Genomic DNA, 21,078 nt, shown 5'->3' with positions numbered 1-21,078 from the left:
AAAGAAGAAGAGAAGAAAAGATTCCCCCCCTTTTTTTTAAAAAAACGAAAAGATAGCAGACAGCGATCACAAGGTAAAGGGTTAAATTGTAAGATCTCCAAGAAACATTTTGAAGTTGATTAAGACCCCAGCTTTGCATTAAACAGTATCACTTCCACATGAGTTGTTACTAATGCTGTTAAGGAGCAGCTTGAGAAGCCCAGTGTGCCAATGACCTCCTTCACCCTCCAGCCACCCACTAGGGCTTCTTGATTAGCATCCTACCTGGATCTCTGAGGAATTCCCATCATCCCCTAGGAGCTCATTCCGCACCTCGTCACTGTAGGCAATCCGTGACCTTTTCTGTAAAACAAAAAGAGAAAGGGGAAAAAAATGTGAGCAAGCAAGGCTCCGGAGTCATCACTATCAAGGCTGATCATCTCAAAACCTCGAGAGCCCTCTAATGGATACCCATTTGATGGGAAAATCTCTAAAGAAAGTTATCACAAAGTAGTTTTGACAACAGGATGTCAAATGCAATACAGAAATTACCAGCACTTTTGGCGGGATCTTTAAATTAAATCCCTTCCCCAAAATGAAGCTAGCAAAGCACAGCACACACAGAAAAAGTTTTTTCTCATTAAGTTCAATAGGAGCAAGCCCCAAATCCTGATTTTCATTCACTGAATTCCCTCCCTCAAACCAAATGATCCCTATGTCATTTCACACTTCCCTAGCTCTCTTTAACCAAATGTCTGATTATGTGAACCACTTGGATATACGCCAGGTCAGAGAGAAGTGAGCTTATATTGGAGAGCAAGCAGGAATTACAATCTAATCTTTATATTTGGTATAGCTATACCAAGAATGGAAGTGCAAATATCAAAACAACAAATCAATAAGACCGGGGGAGATTTTTTTTTTATCCTGTTCAGTTTCCTTCCTATACTGTACTGTATTAAAAAACTTTTAAACAAAGAACTGCTATGTCTCAAAAGGCCGAACACAAAGCCTGAAATCCAGTTGATTATAATCACATACTGAACTCAGTGCTCCAAAAGGCAAGAAAGCATGCAGACAAACAAGGGTTAGCTTTTTGTGGGGTGGGGAGATTCAGCTAAACTGGACTGTAAGAGATCTTCATGAGTTGCTGCTTTGGGGAGAACTGATGCACTGCCTTTTCCTCAATTGGAAGCAGGCATCCATGATTAAACAATCTCCCTCCTGCACCGGGATACTAACACAGATTAGATTGCAAGACATCATACCGGGCAATTCTTATTGGATTAAACTAGATGTGATAAAAATTGCAGCTTTGTTCAAAATCCTTTTGATGTATTTGGTCTTTTCCCATGGTGTATGAGGCAACTGGGGAATCCTAACATTGAGCTTTCCATGCAAGACACCTAGCTAGCTTCTGGGAATATGCCAAATGAAAGTTGAGCATGTAACAGCATTCAGTAGCCAAGCATATGAAAAACCTATTACATAAAAACTGAAAAATTATAACATCACTGGGGAAAAAGCTAGCTTTAAACTAAACTTTCAAGCACAATATTTGAAAGGTCTCATTCTTTCCTGGCCCTCATGTGAACTGGTCTGTGCTCCAGCTACCACACTGCATTAATTGTTACAATTTGGTGCCCCCCACCCTTGAAAGCGAGATTAAAGCTGAGGTTTGAATTCAAAATGCAAAATGTAAACTAATTTCTCCCTTCTTTGAAAACAGGTTTGCAGATTTAGCTGGCAATTCAATCTGAATGCATATACTGAATTTAAATCTCATACAGTGTATCAACTTTCAACTTTCAAGACAAAAGAAAAACTTTCAAGCCGATCAATTTACAAACAAAATGCCAAATGAGAAAGCAGTTAATACTTCACCCAGCAAGTAAACGGTAAGTTTTAGACTTCTTTTAATTTCAATGGTTATTTGTGGCACCCTTAACATTATGAAACCCCTAGTATTCAACAGAGTATATATACTAAAGCCTTAGTCATACAAACCATAGAACTTGTATAATGGACATAGCATATCCTACCCCCTTTTTACTATTTGGATATCTCAGACACAGCAGTTTCATATTAACCAAGTAAAAGCAGTCTCTACAGCATTAAAGGAAATGGGAACCTTTAAAGAGGCTGTGGTATCAGAGCTGCCTGTTTAAATTATTCATTTCATCACTATGGGGGACTAAAACACTCTGCAGTATGCAAGAATATCATATGGAGATGGGTTTTGTTTTTCTCTTTTTTCACCAAAAAGCCAACAAATTGGCATAGATTGCTCAATTATGATATTATCCTATTTTTTGTTTGATATACATCAGACAAGGAAAGAAGTTACAAATGCATGTCAATACATGATCCAATCTTTCTTTTCCATTTAAGATTTTCAGTTTAAGATTAAGTTTAACCATACACGGTCAATAGCTACCAATAGCAATGGTATTTGTGCCATTACAGATATGCAACCACAGTGATCTGAAAATAGCCTGCATTGCCCATAGGTTTGCCCATTAAGCAACTGGACTAACTGTGTGTGCTTTTTCAAGCCTGCACCAGAGTATACTCGTATGTGCACACACAGAGAGAGCTGGGAAAGATTTTAGTTTAACTTCCTCTTAATTCACTGTCCAGGTTTGGAAAGGAACAAGTGCTTTTTGCATCAAGGAAAATGGGTGTGTGTGCATGTGTGCATGCCTGCATGTGTGCACAAGGCTTACAGCCTAAATACACATTACATTGATCACAGCAAGTCACATATAAAACAGGCTGTCTCTTGAGAATTCAAAAGCTCCCTCAGAGAAAAGTAGTAAAGGCCAGAGGGGATAACAGGCAAACACACAGGGAAGCAGAAGCCACTAACTGCCCCCTGTCTATCTATTTTATTATTTCTTCTTGAGTGGCTAATTGTCTCTAGGGACTGAGAAGAAGATGAGTAAACATAATTACACATGAGATAATTTTAAAAAAACCAACCCAGACAGATTGAAAAAAGCAGGCAGTGTGCCCTTCCCACAATTTCCTCCCAGCATCCTCTTTGTCTCAAGGAGAGCTCAAGAATTTGTAATTCCTAATAAAGGGTTGGCGAAGTAAGTAAGAGCTCAACAATTCCAAGGCAGACCCTGGCTTACATTGTGGCTGCTTTGGACATGAAGAATGTCATATGTAAGCAGGCTCTTTAAAAAAACAAAAAACATGTAGCTTGGGTTCAGTACTGTGACTGGGTGGCTCACGGAAATTCAGTTGTGACTAATGGGGATTTGACCAAGTCTATGAACCTGGTTGTCAGAGGCACTGCCATTCCACCCGGTTCCAACATAAAAGGGAGGAAGCTGTAGCTCAGTGATAAAGCATGTGGTTTGCATAGACAAGGTCTCAGATTCAATTTCCCACATATCCAGCTTAAAGAATCTTAGGATGTAGGTTTAGAAAAGACACAGCTTGATACCTTGCATAGCAACTGTTAGTCAGAGTAGATGGTATTGAACGAGAATGTAGCCACTTGATGAATCAGTAGTCTGAATAGGCTTAAAGCAGCTTCATATGTTCACACACCTCCCAGCATTAGCAGGAGAAACCTCAGAGACAGGTGTATATTTTACTGTGACATGAAATAATAACCCAGCCCTCTCCAAGTTCCTGTGAGAAGGGTTGGGGAATATTTCATCATGCTGGGCTTTGGAGAAGGTTGAAACAGTACTTATTTCATCTCGTGAGATTACCACTGCATGAAAGGGGATATTACCATCTACATGAAGCCATTAGGAGTTTTGGAGCAAAGTGTCAGACTTGGGTATCATCCCCCTATTTATATTTCTTTGTTACATCTGAAGCAGGAATGGCCTTGAGTATCTGGATGCAGTATCTAGATGCAGTTGGGGACTGGTTCCAATAAATTAGTAAATTGCCTGCCCTCGATGTGGTCTTACTCTCCCTGAAGGAACAAATGTGTAGTTTGGGAGCACTCCTGAAACCACCTCTGTCACTCAATGCACATGTAACCTCAGTGGCTAAGACTGCCTTTTGCCAACTTCTGCCTCAGTGGCTTTGAGGGCCTTTTGCTAAAGCATCTATGGCTGTTCGTGGATGGGATAGCTTGACCACTGTTGTTTATGCACTGGCAACCTCACAGCTGGATTACTGCAATGTGTTCTATGTGGGACTCTAGGCAAGAGGCTGCGGCTGATGCAAAATGCAGCAGCTAGGTTGATTGTGGGGACAAACTGTCACCAGCGTATCACACCTTGCTTGTAAGATTTGCACACCCAGTCTGCAACCAGGCCAAGGTGTTGGTACTAACACATAGGTATTAACATTCCTATACAGTTCAGGAACAGGTTATTTGAGAGACCACCATATCTCCTATATATCCAGTAGATCACTACAGTCTGTTGGAAAGCTTCTGCTGCAAGCTCTAAAGATATCCAAAGCCTACTCCACAGTAACTTGGCACAGGGCTTTTAGTCTGGCCATTGTGTTCAGTGGAACAGCATTCCTGTTGAGATATGACAGGCTCCAGGAGGGTCAATTTGGATTGTTTTAGTTGCATTGGCTGTTTTTTTTCAGTTTTTAACTGTTTCCCCCCAGTTTTTATGGTACATTGCATTGAGTAGATAGTGTAGAAAGCAATTAATAAATTAAAGATATCATCATCAATAAAAAATATTAGTCCTCCCTCAGTTCTCCATATGTTGAAGATTGAACATCTGCAAGCAGGGAGCCTTTTCTACTCAGGTTCACTCCATGTGCAATTTGAAACCCTGACTAGGATTCTACAAAAGTAGAACAGGCTTCCAAGTGCAAAAGTTCACATAGACATATGGGAGCAGCAGTGGTGATTCAACAGAGATCATGAAGCCATGGAGCTCCTCTGTGAGTGCCAACAAAATATGCAGCTACGAAAAGTAATGCTGGCTGCTAAACCAGAATATGTTGACCCCTGGATTTGAAATATACTTTTTGCTATACAGATAAGAAAACATAGCACTAGCAACAAGTAATTTCAATTTTTTTAAAAATGTATGTAGTAATTCTTCAGGCATCTTCTGGCACTTGTCTGCCTTATCCCAAGTTTCTAAAACCTAGAGGTGGTCACTGGGTCTATAAAACAGCATCTATCCAAAAAGAAATCTGTTCACTTTGCAAAAAAAAATAAAAAAATACATTGTTTTGACAGAGCTTCGTGTTCTATGGAGATTTTGCTGTAAATTTGTTTTAGTTCAATATAATCTACATCAATAGCAAAGCTAACATTTATTGTCATGGTCCCTTTATTATCATGATCTCTCTCAATTATAAAAGAAGCAGTTTTATAGAACAACTAAACCTTTTGACTACAATTAGGTCCGACTCTGCCATATTCATTAATAAATAATTTGATACTACTTTTGATCACAATTTCAACCCAAAATGAATTGATCACATAAAAGACCAGGCCTTTGAACTAAAGTGCCCATTTGTTCTCTCAGAATCTAGCTAAAATATCAATACAGTACTCTCATTTGTCTTTAAAATAATAACTTCAAATAATCTTACTAGCACCCCTAAGTGAAACAGATCATCACTAGAAATAGCAGTAGAACAAATTCTACAGTGCAATCCTATACCCACTTACCTAGGAGTAAGCCAGAAAAACTCAATTAGACTTACTTCTGTGTAGACATGTATAGGATTTCACTTTTATTGTAACAATTATAAAAGGTGCTTTATGCTCCTAATTTCACCATTCTGTATTGAGTGTAAATTTGTACTGTAGCCAAATGCAGGCATAATAGTTTGTGCTGGAAAATGTCACACACACTGCTACAGTTTGAAGGAACCCAATTCATAATGCATTTTATAAATAGTTAATGACTTCTATACATAAGCTAACCAGGCAAATCAAGAAATTGTCAACATTTTTAGTCTTAGTTGTCAGTTACCACTGTCTACTGCTACTTTATATGTATGTTTCTGGAAGAGACAGAAGCTTTACAGATTCTGTAATCCAATGCCTTTTCTGGGCAGCTCAATATGAGCTTAAGAGTTCCTATATACAGATTCTGCCCAGCAAAGGGCTGTCAAACACAAGTCCCATCCCAGCACTCCTGACTCTGTGTGTATGTGTGTGTGTGTGCGCGCGCGCAAGATGCATTGTGAGCACAAAAGTGCTGCTTAATTCTACTAGGCACAGAAATACACATATGATTTGCTTATAGTTCAAGAGAAAGGTATAGTTTTGCACAGCAAAGGGGCAAGGTTATCTCAATTCAGCTTACCAAGAGTATTTTTAAAGCATTAAGAAAACCGAGCGGATACCCGCTAAATGAGCCAAGTCTTTAGGACAACTCTCTGGAACTGCAAACTCAAATGCCTACCAAATGTACAGCGCCATCTAGGTGATATGAGACATTATTCACTGCCCTTCCAAAGAAATCAACCTAGAAGTAGCCATGCTCTCTCTCCTCAAGTGAACGGATTGGTCTGCTGGCTGAGTTTTGTAGTTCTAGGCATAGTTTAGTTTGGTGAACACAAAAGTTTACAAGCATTACCATGGTGTGTGTGCAATAGCTTATAAGGTCAGTTATTGCACACATCCTACCAAATGGTGAAGAAAATTTACACCAAGTTCAGATTCCGAATAGAAGTGGGCTAAAACCTGGTGAGATGTGACCTCAAATCCGGAAGTAAAATGGTAATAACCATTTAACAACCCTAATGCAGTTGCGTACGTTGGCTTCATAATTCTGGATACGAAACATTCTATACCTTGTTATGAGGTTCAGAACACAGAGCAAAGAAGCCACAAAGTCTGTTTTATAATCATCCATAACCTTAAAAGTCCACACAAACACAGATAGCAGGCTCAGACTGTTCAAAGACTATTCCAGTAGCTACTTTAAATGTACCACAATACACAGACCTTACACCAAGGAACAATTTGATTCCAGGCAGACATCACTTGGTAAAGGAACAGGATTTTTTGCATACTGATTCTCTTAAAGCCCTGTTCAAACAGATACACTTGCTCAGTTCTGTCTGGCAATTTGGCTTTAAACAATCTGTCTGCTTGACCCAAGTCTTAACATTTCCCAACTGAACTGAATATATTCACAGGCAAACACAGTTAAATTAGAAATGAAATGAATTAATTCAGCTTAAACTAATTAAGAACTGTGATCTGCAGCACCACCCCAGTGTGTAATTTTACATGTGTAGCAGAGTACATGTAGCCACAACTATAAGAATTCTGCTAAACTACTAATCTGAGCATAACAATGAAGTTAGCCTATTACTAAATCATATGAGAAGTTAATTTCCATGGGCCACACATGGCAAAGCAATTGCTTAAATTGCTTCACCTGGGAATTTAATACAATGTTATCATCAGACCAGCCACATGGTAAATAGATTTATAATACTTTCCATGTGCTAGGTTATGTTGCATATGAATTAAGCAACAATCTGGTATTACAATACAATCAGCTCTTTCCCACACCTGGTGGACAGTACTTTGTTAAATTACTAGCTATACAGCTACATCAACAACATAAAGCTGGGAAGAGCAAGGGGAAGAGAAACAATCTTCATGGCACATGACCAATTCCACATAGTAAGTAAATGAGATGTAGATGGGGAAAGGTGCCCAAAATTATCAGCCACCCACATCTGTACAGCAAAATTCAGACTTGTTCGTTTCTATTCAGTTTTGGTTCTAGGTTTCCATATCACATGCTTTAAATTAATCACTGGTATTCTGCAGTGTTCATAATAATAATAAGACGGAGCATTAGCCCATTCATCTTGGTTCAATATATTTCCAGCAGTCAGCCAAATAACTGAGGAATGGTATACTTTCATGACATCTCAACTTAAGTTATTTTTGTTGGTTAATACAATTCACACAATGACTACTCAAATAAGGGGACATATACAAAAAAAGCAGGCATATTTCAAAATATAATATTCCACAACTCACCTATGGTTTCTTTGCAAATTATTTTCTATATTGATGTGATGCAATTCTAACAGATTGAATTGATCAGCTGTATGTTTTTGTCAAAATAAAGTTGTATTCAACATGTTTGGTTTAAAAAAAACAAAAAACCCCGTAGCATTTTTACCTGAAGTTCTAAATGCTTGATGAATTATGTCAGATTGCCTTTTTCTACCCAATCATTTACTTACAGCACATCCTATGCATATCTGCTCAGAATAAAATTCCACAGAGTTCAATGGGGCTTACTCTCAAGAAAGCATACATAATAATAATAATTCTTATTTATTATTTATACCCCGCCCATCTGGCTGAGTTTCCCCAGCCACTCTGGGCAGCTTCCAATCAAGTGTTAAAAACAATGCAGCATTAAATATTAAAAACTTCCCTAAACAGGGCTGCCTTCAGATGTCTTTTAAAGAGAAGATAGCTACTTATTTCCTTCACATCTGAAGGGAGGGCGTTCCACAGGGCGGGCGCCACTACCGAGAAGGCCCTCTGTCTGGTTCCCTGTAACCTCACTTCTCGCAATGAGGGAACCGCCAGAAAGCCCTCGGTGCTGGATCTCAGTGTCCAGGCTGAACAATGGGGGTGGAGACGCTCCTTCAGGAAAGTTGCCCAAAATGGACAGCAACATTCAGCCTGAAAAAAGTTATTGCACCTACCAACCAGATGGAACTGCCCCTGTCCAGGAAAGACACAGGAAATAGAGCAACCACTGAATGCACAATTCCTTTATACAGCAGAAAGGTCTTTGCCAGAAGTCTCTCACTTTTTGGATTAGAAATATATGCAAAATAAACAGGGCAATATCTATCTACTAAGGCAATAAGTATCTACTAAGGAAACCTTATGGAATATTGAGGCTTTTTATCCTGAAAGAGGGAGGAAACCTTCTTAAAATGTTATATGACTAGGAGAGTTAACATTTTTCCAATCGTACTTTCAGCTGAGAGGGGGGCTTTTTTAGTCCTAACTGCAGTGGTGAGAAAGTTAAAACTCCCCATCCCAGCTGTGACTACAGTTACACTTGAAAGAAGCCTTCTGTGGGAGCCAATAGAATACTTTTTAAAAACTTAACTGATGTGGAGGATGGGTGGGATTTTTTTGAGAAAGAGGTGAGCTTGGGAGGGGAAGGTTAACTTCCTCTCCTTAGCTGTGACTCATCTGAAATCACCCATCCTCTGCTGTGACTCTCCCCCACTCCCAAAGCTGCTTGTCACCCATTGCAATTAGATTTTAACAAGCAATCTATTGGCTTCAAAAGAAAGCTTCTTACAAGGCAAAGTCAACTCTTGAGCCAAGATAATCTACAATTATCCACTGTGTTTCACTAGTGTTTTTTACATACTGTCTACAACATTATTTCAGGCGTAAATAGAAATATTTGTGATCCTCAGATGAAGGGAGCTATAGAAATTCTATAAATAACTAAACAGAAAATATTGAGATATATTGCTACTTAATACAAGGGGGGAAATCCACAGCACATAGAAAGACACCACCCAAGTCATAATAAATCACTGATGAGGGACAGAAATGCAAAATGCAACATTACATAGTTAAAACATTTTCACACAAGCATTAGTTTCTTGATAGCGACCTTGGGTACTAGCATCCTGCTTAATGGATAATATGGGGATTTTAAAAAAATAAACTTTATGTAACAATCATACATTCATCAACATGCTCGTGTACAAGGTCAAAAATCAAGCTATTTTGTAATGTGATTTTTTTCTGCTTCCATTACAGAAATAAAATAATTTTCTCTTAACAGAAGTTGTACAATTTTTTTAAAGCAATAGAAGGCACTGCATTTTCCACCTCCAATAAAATTATTTAATATCTTAATAGTAAGTAATGTATAAGGTTTGATACTATAATCACATTATTGGAGAGATTTCACCTCTCCACAGCATTCTTTTTTAGAGTGGTAGAGATTAACAAAGACAGCAAGTCACACTTCCCATTCCATATATTCTACAATATTCTGTCGCTCCTCTTCCAGCCTCCATATGGCACTTGAAAAATATATGCTCCAGAGGGTTTCTTTTGTAACTGTGAAATAATACAACCACCCCTCTTCTTGACAAACTGGGCAACACAAGAAGATGAGAGAAGTTATTCAACAAGCAAGTATATAAAGGATGTCAGGAGGGGCCCCATGAATAAGAAAAGAGAGGTATGGGAAACACGATGGAGGTGTCAAGGGTGAATTTAAGAGGTTCAAAAACCTTTACTACCCAGAAGACACAATATCTGCCTGTTCTCAATCTACAACAATGCTTGCTGCTTTGTCTGAATTCTGCAAGGGCCAAAACATCACCTGCTCTCTGGCCAATCAGCTCTCTACACTGCTCATCCAATCCTAATCCAAAACGATTGTTATAGTCAGAGGTTCCTCCCATCTGTCCTCCAAACAGAATAACTAAGTGAAAAACCAGCATTTTACTAGTGTTAGCCATAGCTGTTCCACAAGTTCCTGCCCCCTCCTATTACCATAAAGACATTCCAACCTATCAGAACACAGGAATTAGCACACAGCTATAGTACAACGTTGGTAGGTCTGCCTCAGGGTAGACCTAGTAGTGGGGTAGACCTATGCAAAATAATCTCAGATCATGCTCAGAGCTGTTTCCTTGAAAGCCACACCTAAGCAGCTGGGCCTCAGAAGTAGGTCTGATTCCTGAGCAGTCCTGCTGTTTAATTTGCTCTGGCTTCACTGACCTCCATCCTTTTTGTATGAGCAAGCACCACTGGACAAACTATTGTTTTTACAAAATGGATGGGATTTGACAGAATTTATGTTAAGCTGTTAGGATAGCATGGGAATCATGACTGTCGCATCCTCCGAACAGCTCAAGGTGAGATTCATGGTTCTCTGTTCCCCCAGGTTATCTTCACAGGAAGTTTATACAGGCTGAAGTTACTGTTTGGTTGTGGATTCATCTTACTAGATAACAAAAAGAGGTTCCTGATTCAGGAGGCAGATGCAGCCTACACTTGCTAAAGCCCTTTATTTTTGAGGATCAGTGTTTCTCATCATGATTCCTCCTGCTCAAACCTGTGATAAAAGACTGTGGTGGCTATGAAGATTTGGTTGTGGTAATAGTTTACTCCACTGCTCATTTTCCTTCTCTGAAGTCAATTATCAAGAATCTTGTCTTTACACACACTTGATTGATTGATTGATTGATTGATTGATTGCAGTTATATCCCACCTTTTCCTCAAAGGAGCTCTAGGTGGGGTACATGGCTTTGCTCCTCCACATTTAATCCTCACAACAACCCTATGAGGGAGGCTAGATTGAGAGGCAGTGACTGGTCACCCAATGAGCTCCAAGGCCAAGTGAGGATTTGAACCCTGTTTTCTTTCACAGGTTCTAGTCCAACACTCTAACCACTATACCACACTTGTGTTCTCTTCACTCTCTCAAACCTGTCTAGCCAAGGAGCTTGAAACCTAATTTAAAACCCATTCTCTGCCACAAGCTTATGCTGATGGGTACATTCCTATGGTACACTTTCAATCAGAGGTTAGCCAATTTGCCATGGTTTACAGCAAAAATGAAACAATAGTCTAAAAAAACTTTAAAGGCTAGTAAACATATTATTAAATAAACTTTTGTAATAAGCCCAGAAAAGCTTATGCCATATTTTTATTCCCATCTTTAAGATGTTAGTACTGTTTTTGTTTCCATAGCACTTTATACACTACTACAAAATGTAGAGTGGTTCAGGGGATGGGTTAGGGTGACGTACGTTAGATAGAGAGGCTGGCCCAAGGTCATACAGAGAGCTTTGTGGCTAGGTTTTGAACTTAACCCTGATCTCCCATGTCCTAATCCACTTGATATCCCTCCCTTGTATTCCACACTCTGGAAATAAGTAGATACGGTGTGGAAGGGAGTGATATTTTCCCATCAGCTTGGAAATTCAGTTTTTCAGACCTATGCAGCAACTTTAAGAGTAACCAATTCATGCTGCAATCCTGTACATACTGATCAAGGAACCATCTCCATGGTATTCATTGGGGCTTATTTCTGACTAATGTATGGTTGTTGCAGTGTAGACCCACACTAGAAATTGTGGCAGCAATTCTGAAGCAAGGTAAGACACCTGGTTAGATGCAGTGATTAAATGTCTGCTGTTCCTTTGCAAAGGAGGATAGTGAGAGAACCAGGACAGGTAGACATACATTTCTCCCAGCCAAAAGGCAACTGTGACAGCAGTGACCACTGTTGAACCAAAGGTAATATAGTTAGCACCTTCCTAAACTGAAAAGTATTTGCACAACAGAAATGCTTGTGTTATAGTATCTTTGCAAGAGTGCTATTGAGCTCAAGTCCTGCTTGCCAGCTTCCCATGGATATAGGGTAAAAACAGGATTTTGCTTAATGGACCACTTTCCTGACCCTGTAGGTTCTTCTTATGTTCTTATGTAACATCATTCACAGATCATGCAAAAGTCAGAAAAGCAGCCTCCTTGCTTTCTCTGCAACGTTTAACAGTCCTGATATTTACAGAAAAATAACAAAGCAAATAAGCAAAAGCTTTGGCAATGCTAATAAAAAACAACAAGCAAAAAGTACTTTAGTAGGAGCAGTTTCACAAATTTGGTGTCTGAACAACCAACCATCTCTAGCCTACCTCACAGGGCTATTAAGAAGATAAAAAGGGGAAGGGGAAGACAATGTACACAGCCTTGAGCTCCTGAGAGGAAAATCAAGATACAAATGTTAGGAAACAACTAATATCTGTAGTTTCCCGACTCTCAGCACATTTTGCCAATCTCGATAAACAAACAAAATATCAGAGGCAGGGGGCCTTTTCAGTAATGGCGCCGCCCTGTGTAATGCCCTCCCAGCAGATGTCAAACAGATAAACAGTTATGTGATTTTTAAAAGTTTTTAGTGTGTGGTGTTGTATTGTGTTTTTACTATTTTTTGTTGGGAGCTGTCCAGAGTAGCTGGGTCAACCCAGTCAGATGAGTGGCATCATCATCATCATCATCACAATAATAATACAGCCTATGGGAATTTTAACTTGCTGCAGCTGTAAGATATTTATTTTATTATTGTGTTTCCCGGTTCATTTTGTATTTTATAGTTATTAATATACAGTAACCATAAAACAAAAATAATAGCCCAGTGTTCAGTCAAACAGACGCTATAATGATCTCTCCAGCATTGCTAAGAGCAGGAGCTTTTGACTAGTATTACAGTTAGCAACCAGTTTAAAGGTATTTCACTCCCCCACACCACTTGAAACCAAATCCATATGAATGCATGGATGAATGTTACGTTAAAAAGAACCTTTGCTGACACCTAGCACATAGATCATTAATTGCAATTTTTGCTACATTTTGGCAGGCCAACAAACATATAATTAACAAGTGAGCTTAAATATAGGAACTAGAATGAAATAAAACAACTCTTTCGCTTACAAATATTCCTTTTTATGCTGCATACTGGGGAATATGATGCATTAGCTGTCTTGGCACCCCTATTTGTAATGATGCGACAGAAGTGACATGCTTAGCAAGTTGCAACACTTGAAACAGACCTGGGGGTCTAATGTCCAAATGCACTTTGGGGCTGCAGAGAAACTCAATCCTATAAAATGAAACAGCAGAGTAAACACCAACTAAATTGCCCTATAGTTACATGTTTTTAGGCTATCAACAATAGTTAGAGGTTATGCATAATACAAACACAGTGACGTTCCAGTTGGATTTACACATACTTTTCGTACACGGAAAGGCATGGGTTTTTGTAGATGTATGATGGTGTGCCCAACCCGTACATCAAGTCACAGGTCCAAAATGTTTTCTCAAAAGTAAAATACATATATAGGTACAATACACTACTAAAAACCACTATTGAAAGTTTTATGGTACTGGTAAATGTGCTACCTACATGTGGGATAGAAAGTACCAAATCTACAAAAAGCCACAGACTTCTATTAAGTAAATGTACATGTGAATTTACCATGCTATTTGAATTTTACATAACAATAGTCTTCCTTCTACTTTTTCAATAATTTTGTCACATAGTAATTCCTGCATCCTCCGCCCCCAGTCTGGACAAAATCTGCTTACTAAATGTGGGACAGATACTCCTTAAAACTCTCTTGACAATGGTGCAGCTCAGATGCAACTTGGAGCAGGAGTAAGCACCCTTTATATGCCTAGCTTAGTTTCAGAGTTTTATCCCCGTTTACAACGTCATTTTGGATGTTATGGCTTAACACACAAGGAGATATCCTGTGAAGCCAGGTGTGTGAAAGGGGGAGGTTTGTTGACCCAATAATATTTTATATCAACACAGATATTGATCTGCTTCCAGGCCAAGTTCAATATTTTGGTACTAACATATAAGATTCTATGCATCTCAGAAACAACTTGCCTGAAGGACTCCTTACTTTACATACCAAGTAGGTCACTGTTCTGCAGGGGAATCAAGTCCCCAAAATATCAGAAGCCCACTCCACAGCAACTCAGAGTAGGGCTTTCAGTGTGGCTGACACTGTTTTGAGGGAAAACGTACCTGTAGAAATATGGTCTGTGACTTCTTTACAGCTTAAAATATCGATTTACAAAGAGTCTGTAATCAAATATTTGTTGAGGGATGATTCTCCCAAAACTACCAAGATGGTTTCGGGGTATTTAGCGGAGATTTATAAAGCTAAATCTAAAGTTGCCTGATTTATTCAATGGTGGCTATCTAGTCTTTTATATATTGTATGTGTTTGGATTATTAATGTAGTTGGATGACTTTGTATGGAAGACAGGAGTGCCTGGCGTGCTCTGGTCCATGGGGTCACGAAGAGTCAGACATGACTAAACGACTAAACAACAACAACAACTAATATGGCCTGTAATTTCTGAAAACAATTGAAGACACTTGTTTCAACAAGCTTTTCTAGGTGGGTGAAAAGGTCTCTTAGATGTTCATTTTGTGTTGTTTTAAAACCTTCAGCTATTTTTGTACTGTTTTGAAAACTATTTTTAAACTATTTCTATGATACAGTTGTAAGTTGTCTTGACACACAAGTAAAACGTGGGTCCCAGGAGTGATCTGTGCTTCATTGGAGGTACCACCTGCCTTGTAGGAGGAATTTCTGTGCTCTCTTCTTAAGAAAACCTCCCTAGACTCAGAAGTGTTAGCAAACTATTGCCCAGCAATAAATAACTCCTTTTTGGGTAAGGTGCATGAGACATTGGAGGTGGCACAGCTTCAGGCATGTTTGGAGGAAGCCGATTACAGTGGAACCTTGGTTCTTGAATGGCTTAGTTGATGAACAAATCAGCTCCCGAATGCCAAAAACTCGGAAGTGTTCTGGTTTTCAAAAGTTTTTTGGAAGCTGAACATCTGATGCAGCTGTTGATTATTGTTTCCAGGGCGCCTGCACCAATTGGAAGCCGCACCTTGGTTTTTGAATGTTTTGGGAGTTGAACGGACTTCTGGAACGGATTAAGTTCGAGAACCAAGGTTCCACTGTACTTGAATCCATTCTGGTCTGGCTTCAGGTCTGGACATGGCACTGAAACTGCCTTGGTCACCCTGGCTAATGACATTTATTGGGGGGGTGCCACCATCTCTCTCTGTACAAGCAACAACCAATTGACACACATCCAACTGACACGCAACTGCAAACGTACACAACTCTGCAACTTGGAAGTGGCCGGAAAAGGGGGCATGGTATAACGGAACAGAGTGGGCTTACATAAGGTTCACCAGCATGTGTGAGGGTCAGGAATGCAACCCGTGTGCAAAATGGTCATTGTCTGTATAAGACTTAAGGAAACATCTTTATACATTTACAAGTTAATACCACACAGTTGGTATAAAATACATGAAAAATACACTAACTTACCTAAGTCTATTTATGACAATGAAATAAATTGTGATGAACATAATTCAATAAAATATCCAAATGTAAACTTTGAATCACAATTGCTCTGTTGTACTACATATTTTCCATAATCTACATATTCTATAGTTCTCTCCTACATATTACTTGTAGGACTTCTAATGCTTTCAGCTTCAACCAGGGGTTGTGGGTTCAAGTACTATGGATCTTGGGCCTGTCACTGCCTTTCAGCCTATGCTATTTTATAAGATTATTCTGATGATAAATAGGAAGGGGGGTCTTGATCAGCCTGAAGTAAGGTTGGGATACAAATGCAATAAATTAATTGTCTATCCATGGAGTTTGATTGACCTCAAACTGAAAACAGTGCTGAGTCCTACCATTTCATTGACCAAGGCCTTTCATTTTTCATAGTAGCCAAACTAAGATCTAGTATTTCTATCGTTTTTATCTTGCACCCTGGCAATTCAGTATTTGATAAGTAAATTATAGTTCAACCTTCATAGTTACGGAATTAGTTCAGCAATGATACCTTTTTTACAACAATCAAATCATGTGGTAATATTTGTATCAAGGAAAAAATGAACCTGCATAAACAATATCTTATTGATGCATAAATATCTGAAGCAGTAGCAGATGCCAGGCAATACCCAGATTCTCTTGAGTATGGATGCCTTTAATGAAAGGTTACCTGTCCTAAACCTTACATAAGATGCTACCCCATGCTTAACACACACGCACACACCCCGACTATATTCAAAAATGTCTCATGCCTAATGCATTTCTCTTCAAATACTCCCCCATGAGTTTAGCAACCATCTAAGCAAAAACGGTCATAAATTGTCCAATGTAACACATCCTTAAAGTGACAAAATTGTGGCTCTGATCTTAGAGCCCTCCTGGCCATACGACTTGGATTGAGGAAAATGGTGGAATCACAACGCAGGCAACAGTCGACAGTCTTCTTTTAGCAACCATCCCCTCTTGATGAAAATGCAGTAGCTAAATAGCTTTCTCCTTCCATTCAGCCATCTGCTGTAGATGTAATAAGGTACATAGCTCTGCACCAGCCATTATTATTGATAAAACAAAACCAGTCTCTCCTAATCTTTAGATCAGGATGTTTAATCTTACTAGTCTACAGAGAAAGTTATTCTCTTTCACGGGACTGCTAACTAAAGGCATTGTAGTTTTTCTTCCCCCTCTCTTCTGTGATGTGTACAGCACACTTTGTGCCAGCAACCTCCCTTGAGTTCAGTGCTATGTTCCAGATTATCAACCAGCATGTTGTGTGTGTTTGGTTTTGATCAAAAAAAGTATATATATATATATATATATATATATATATATATATATATATATATTCATTCACCAAATACATCTAACAATTCACCAGAAAAGGCTATATGTCAAAAGACGTTGGCACAAAAAGCATTGCACAAAAATAAAATTAAGGGAAATAAATGTGAGTGGAGGACAACAATGGATATAATACTTTGTATTTCTATTTTAAATGCCTCTCTCTATGCTATATGCATAGTAGCTAAAGGCAAGCTGGAAACCAGCCAGGTCCTGGCTGCCAGCAAAAATTTTGTCACCTCCTTTGAACATCTGAAGTATGTTTACCCAATAGATTTCATTAAATTACACTTCCATTAGGAAGCATACAATGTTGATACGCATCTCAAAGATAAAAGGGATTGCTAAGAGGCATGTCATCCTGCTCCCCAGCTGATTGCTATTTCTGGGCCAATCAAGGAAAGGAGCCAGAACAATACTTAGTTAAAAAAAATGCAGCATCTCCCCAAGGACTCCATGCTAAGAGACTGCAGCTCCATTATCAAAATGAGCATATCATTAATGACAATACAAATACAGTGCGTTATTTTAATACAACTCGTACACAACAAAACAAGCTGTATTTGGGTCATTAGTTGAATTTGTAAAGCAGTATTTCCCAGGGTTAGCAACTCTTTACTAAGGCAAGAAGTTTTTTTCAGGTTGGTAAGGACAAGGTGAAGATTTCAACGCAAAATTCAAGACATCCTCTCAAAATACAGCATCCATGAGCAGCAGAGATTTTTGAGAACTTTATAGTACCTATAAGCAAGTTAAGCAGAAGCCATTGATTTACATAAAACAAGAAACCATTTCACCATTACAATCTATGTGATTAAATATTATGCAGGGAGGATTAATGCAAAACACCAGAAGCATAATTTAAACTGCCACAGGTACGAATTTTCAAATCATTTATTTGAAAAATTGCATACTGTTTGCCAACTGGCACAACCACCCAAGGGTAGACAAAAATGTCAAATTCATGGAGCAGGGAGAAAGCATACTTATAAAGTGGTACCTCGGATTACAAACGCTTCAGGTTACAACCTCCGCTAACCCGGAAGTAGTTACCTCGGGTTGTGAACTTTGCCCCAGGATGAGAATGGAAATTGTGTGGCAGCAGCAGGGGGCCCCATTAGCGAAAGGGCGCCTTGGGTTAAGAATGGTTTTGGGTTAAGAACGGACCTCCGGAACTAATTACGTTCGTAACCCTAGGTACCACTGTATTTGGAAATGAGAGAGCATGCTATAATTTTTATTTTATTTTTTGAGTGAGAGATACTTAAGTACAAAGACTTGGACTGCTGAATCGATATTACATTCAAGCCGCCACCATCCTGCAATAAAAATTGATTGTAATCCTAATCCCAGTTACCCTAGAGTAAACCCCACTGAATTCAAAAAGACATAGGCATCTGAGTAGAAATGGCTAGGATTGGGCTGTTAACCTGTTAGTATTACTAGCCCTGGCTATGTATACTTTCTTAGGAAAGATGCCTTACATCAGGTCAGATCATTGGTTCATCTAAATCAGTACTGCCCATGCTGACTAGCAGCACATCTCCATGGTTTCAGACGAGGATGTTCCCCCACCTGACCCAAAGATGCAAGGGACTCAACTTGAACTGTCTCAACACAAGGCATGTACTGTAACACTGATTCTGGCCCTTCACCACTATACTTCACAATGTGTCTTAAGCAATGGTCTGGCAAGTTATTGACCTAAAAGGAAATGGTACTCATTCTGGAGTAATTTATAGCAAACTGAGGCTTCCGATGCATTTATTATTATTTTTTTAAGAAACAACAAATGAAAATGTGATGAATTCCTCATTTAAACTAAGACTTCAGAACAAAATGTTGGGGAATTTACAGCTCATCCTCATTGACACCAACCTTATTGAGATCAACCAACTGGCACATATCCATCTCAATAAAGGTTCTTACACAATATTATGCAACTTCTATTTCAGCTGATTTCTTTCAACAGGGAGACAAGCTTTTGGTTGAGCTATATTTGACATACCATATGAACTCTAATTATCTGTCTTTTTGCAATTAATCTTCTCACAATTACATTTCCTGCACCTATAAGCATCCAGCTGGGAACAGAGTTTTAATCTAGGAAATAAAAAAAGACGACTCAGGTTTCTAACAAATTGCTTCTAATTAACCAGAACCTTTCCTAGTCATTCCAACCTAAAGATGCCTACAGCAAGTTAAACATTTTTTTGTTTGTGTTCTTAATTATATTTTTACAATTTCATTAAAATTTCCCTGATGAATAAGTAGCTTGCTGGATATGCAAACCTCTTATCATTTAACTAAACAAATATTCTGCTGAGAAATAGATATGCAATAAAAAAGCTAAGTAACCGCATTTTAAAAAAATGAAACAATGGAATAATGAAAACACTGATATGCAACAAATTTAGAAGACAAAGCCTCATAAATCAATGGGGGGGAAAGGTACATACAGGCTGAATCGAGGAACACCAGTGAAGATTCCACACTGATATACTTTGAATAGTTAAGGGTTAGGATGATTTGGAGAAATCTGTTGGCACACAGGCCTACTGCGTTCATCTGCCCATGGCACCACCTATTCCTCCTGTCTTCCCACTAGTATTTCTTCCACACTCCTTTCCATCAACTCTGGAGTGTCTTCTAGTACAACAGGCTAAGCTCCCATGTTTCCTTGTTCATTGCCATATGCTCTTACCATAAGGAACTTACACCCAGAACTGAAATGGAAGTGACACAGACAATTTCACAAATGAAATTGCTTCACAATATTATAATTATTCCACAATAAAGTCCAAAAAGGAATATGTGCAGCAAAATGTTGCAATCATAATAATACAATTGTTGCTGTTGTTGTTATTTATACCCGGCCCATCTGGCTGGGTTTCCCCAGCCACTCTGGGCAGCTCCCAATAGAATATTAAAAACACGATAAAACATCAAACATCAAAAACTTCCCCAAACAGAGCTGCCTTTAGATGTTTTCTAAAAGTCAGGTGGTTGTTTATTTCCTTGACATCTGATGGGAGGGCGTTCCACAGCATGGGCTCCACTACCGAAAAGGCCCTCTGCCTGGTTCTCCTGCGTCAGGTGCTCCTTTTCCATGTTCCAAACTGTCAGGTGTGCCCTCCTCCATGACACTCTGAATCATTCCCTCTCACCCCAAACGCATGTAGAAGAGAACAGCTTGCAATGTGATCAGGCTCCCACTTCAGCCCAGGCTGCTAGATATGATTGCAATTACGCACCCCCACAGCCTGCTATTGTGCACATCTACTTAAACTGAAGCAAACATAGTGATCTGCAGGATACCGTAGATGGAACATCTTGTACGGAACATCTTGGTTTACGACAAGCACACAGGATCAGTCATAGCATCGGTGCTTGTTAATAGCAGTGAGCATCTGCTTCAGATGAACCTGAACTGAAGTTGCCTGCTTCAGAGAGATTCAAACCTTGACCAAAGTGAAACTGGCCTTCTACTGCTTCTTCATCTACTGGTGCAGTAATAAAACTGCCAGCACATATGCAAAGCTAAGCAGGTACGGTTTCAAATTGGATGGGAGAACCATGTGTTGAGATTCCTGAATTGCAGGGGGTTGGACTAGATGACCCCCGGGGTCCCTTCCAACTCTACAATTCTATGATCCTAAGTAGCTGAAAGCTAATCAGGCTGTGCACAAAACAGAGTGTCTCAGGCACAGACACTGAAAACTAATCAATTTTACCTCAAACCCTTCATAAAAGGGAAACACCAGGCAGAGGGGAGGGAAAGGGAGAGAAGAAGGGATGCAATTTTGTAACTGACAGCTTTATCTTCCAAACAGCAGAGGACCTTTCCAGGGCTCTCCTTTTTACTTACTATTATATAACTTCAG

General features: G+C 39.1%; 1 protein-coding gene across 4 annotated transcripts in view; it reads right to left on the bottom strand.

The window, feature by feature from the left end:
• VTI1A (vesicle transport through interaction with t-SNAREs 1A) overlaps window positions 1–21,078 on the bottom strand; it is a 239,628-nt gene that overhangs the window by 192,140 nt on the left and 26,410 nt on the right. For all 4 annotated transcript variants that reach the window (XR_014548536.1, XR_014548537.1, XR_014548538.1 and 1 more), the window contains exon 4: window positions 265–342. Coding sequence is in view for 1 of the 4 variants with exons in the window: in XM_083615033.1 (XP_083471159.1) it covers window positions 265–342 (78 nt within the window). In the remaining 3 variants the exon portion in view is untranslated. The remainder of the gene's footprint in view (window positions 1–264; window positions 343–21,078) is intronic.

Source organism: Podarcis filfolensis (assembly GCF_964270895.1).
Source record: "Podarcis filfolensis genome assembly, chromosome: 5".
NCBI classification, from domain to species: domain Eukaryota; kingdom Metazoa; phylum Chordata; class Lepidosauria; order Squamata; family Lacertidae; genus Podarcis; species Podarcis filfolensis.
Note: the sequence above shows the minus strand (reverse complement) of the source record. Positions and strands in the feature narration are given on the sequence as shown.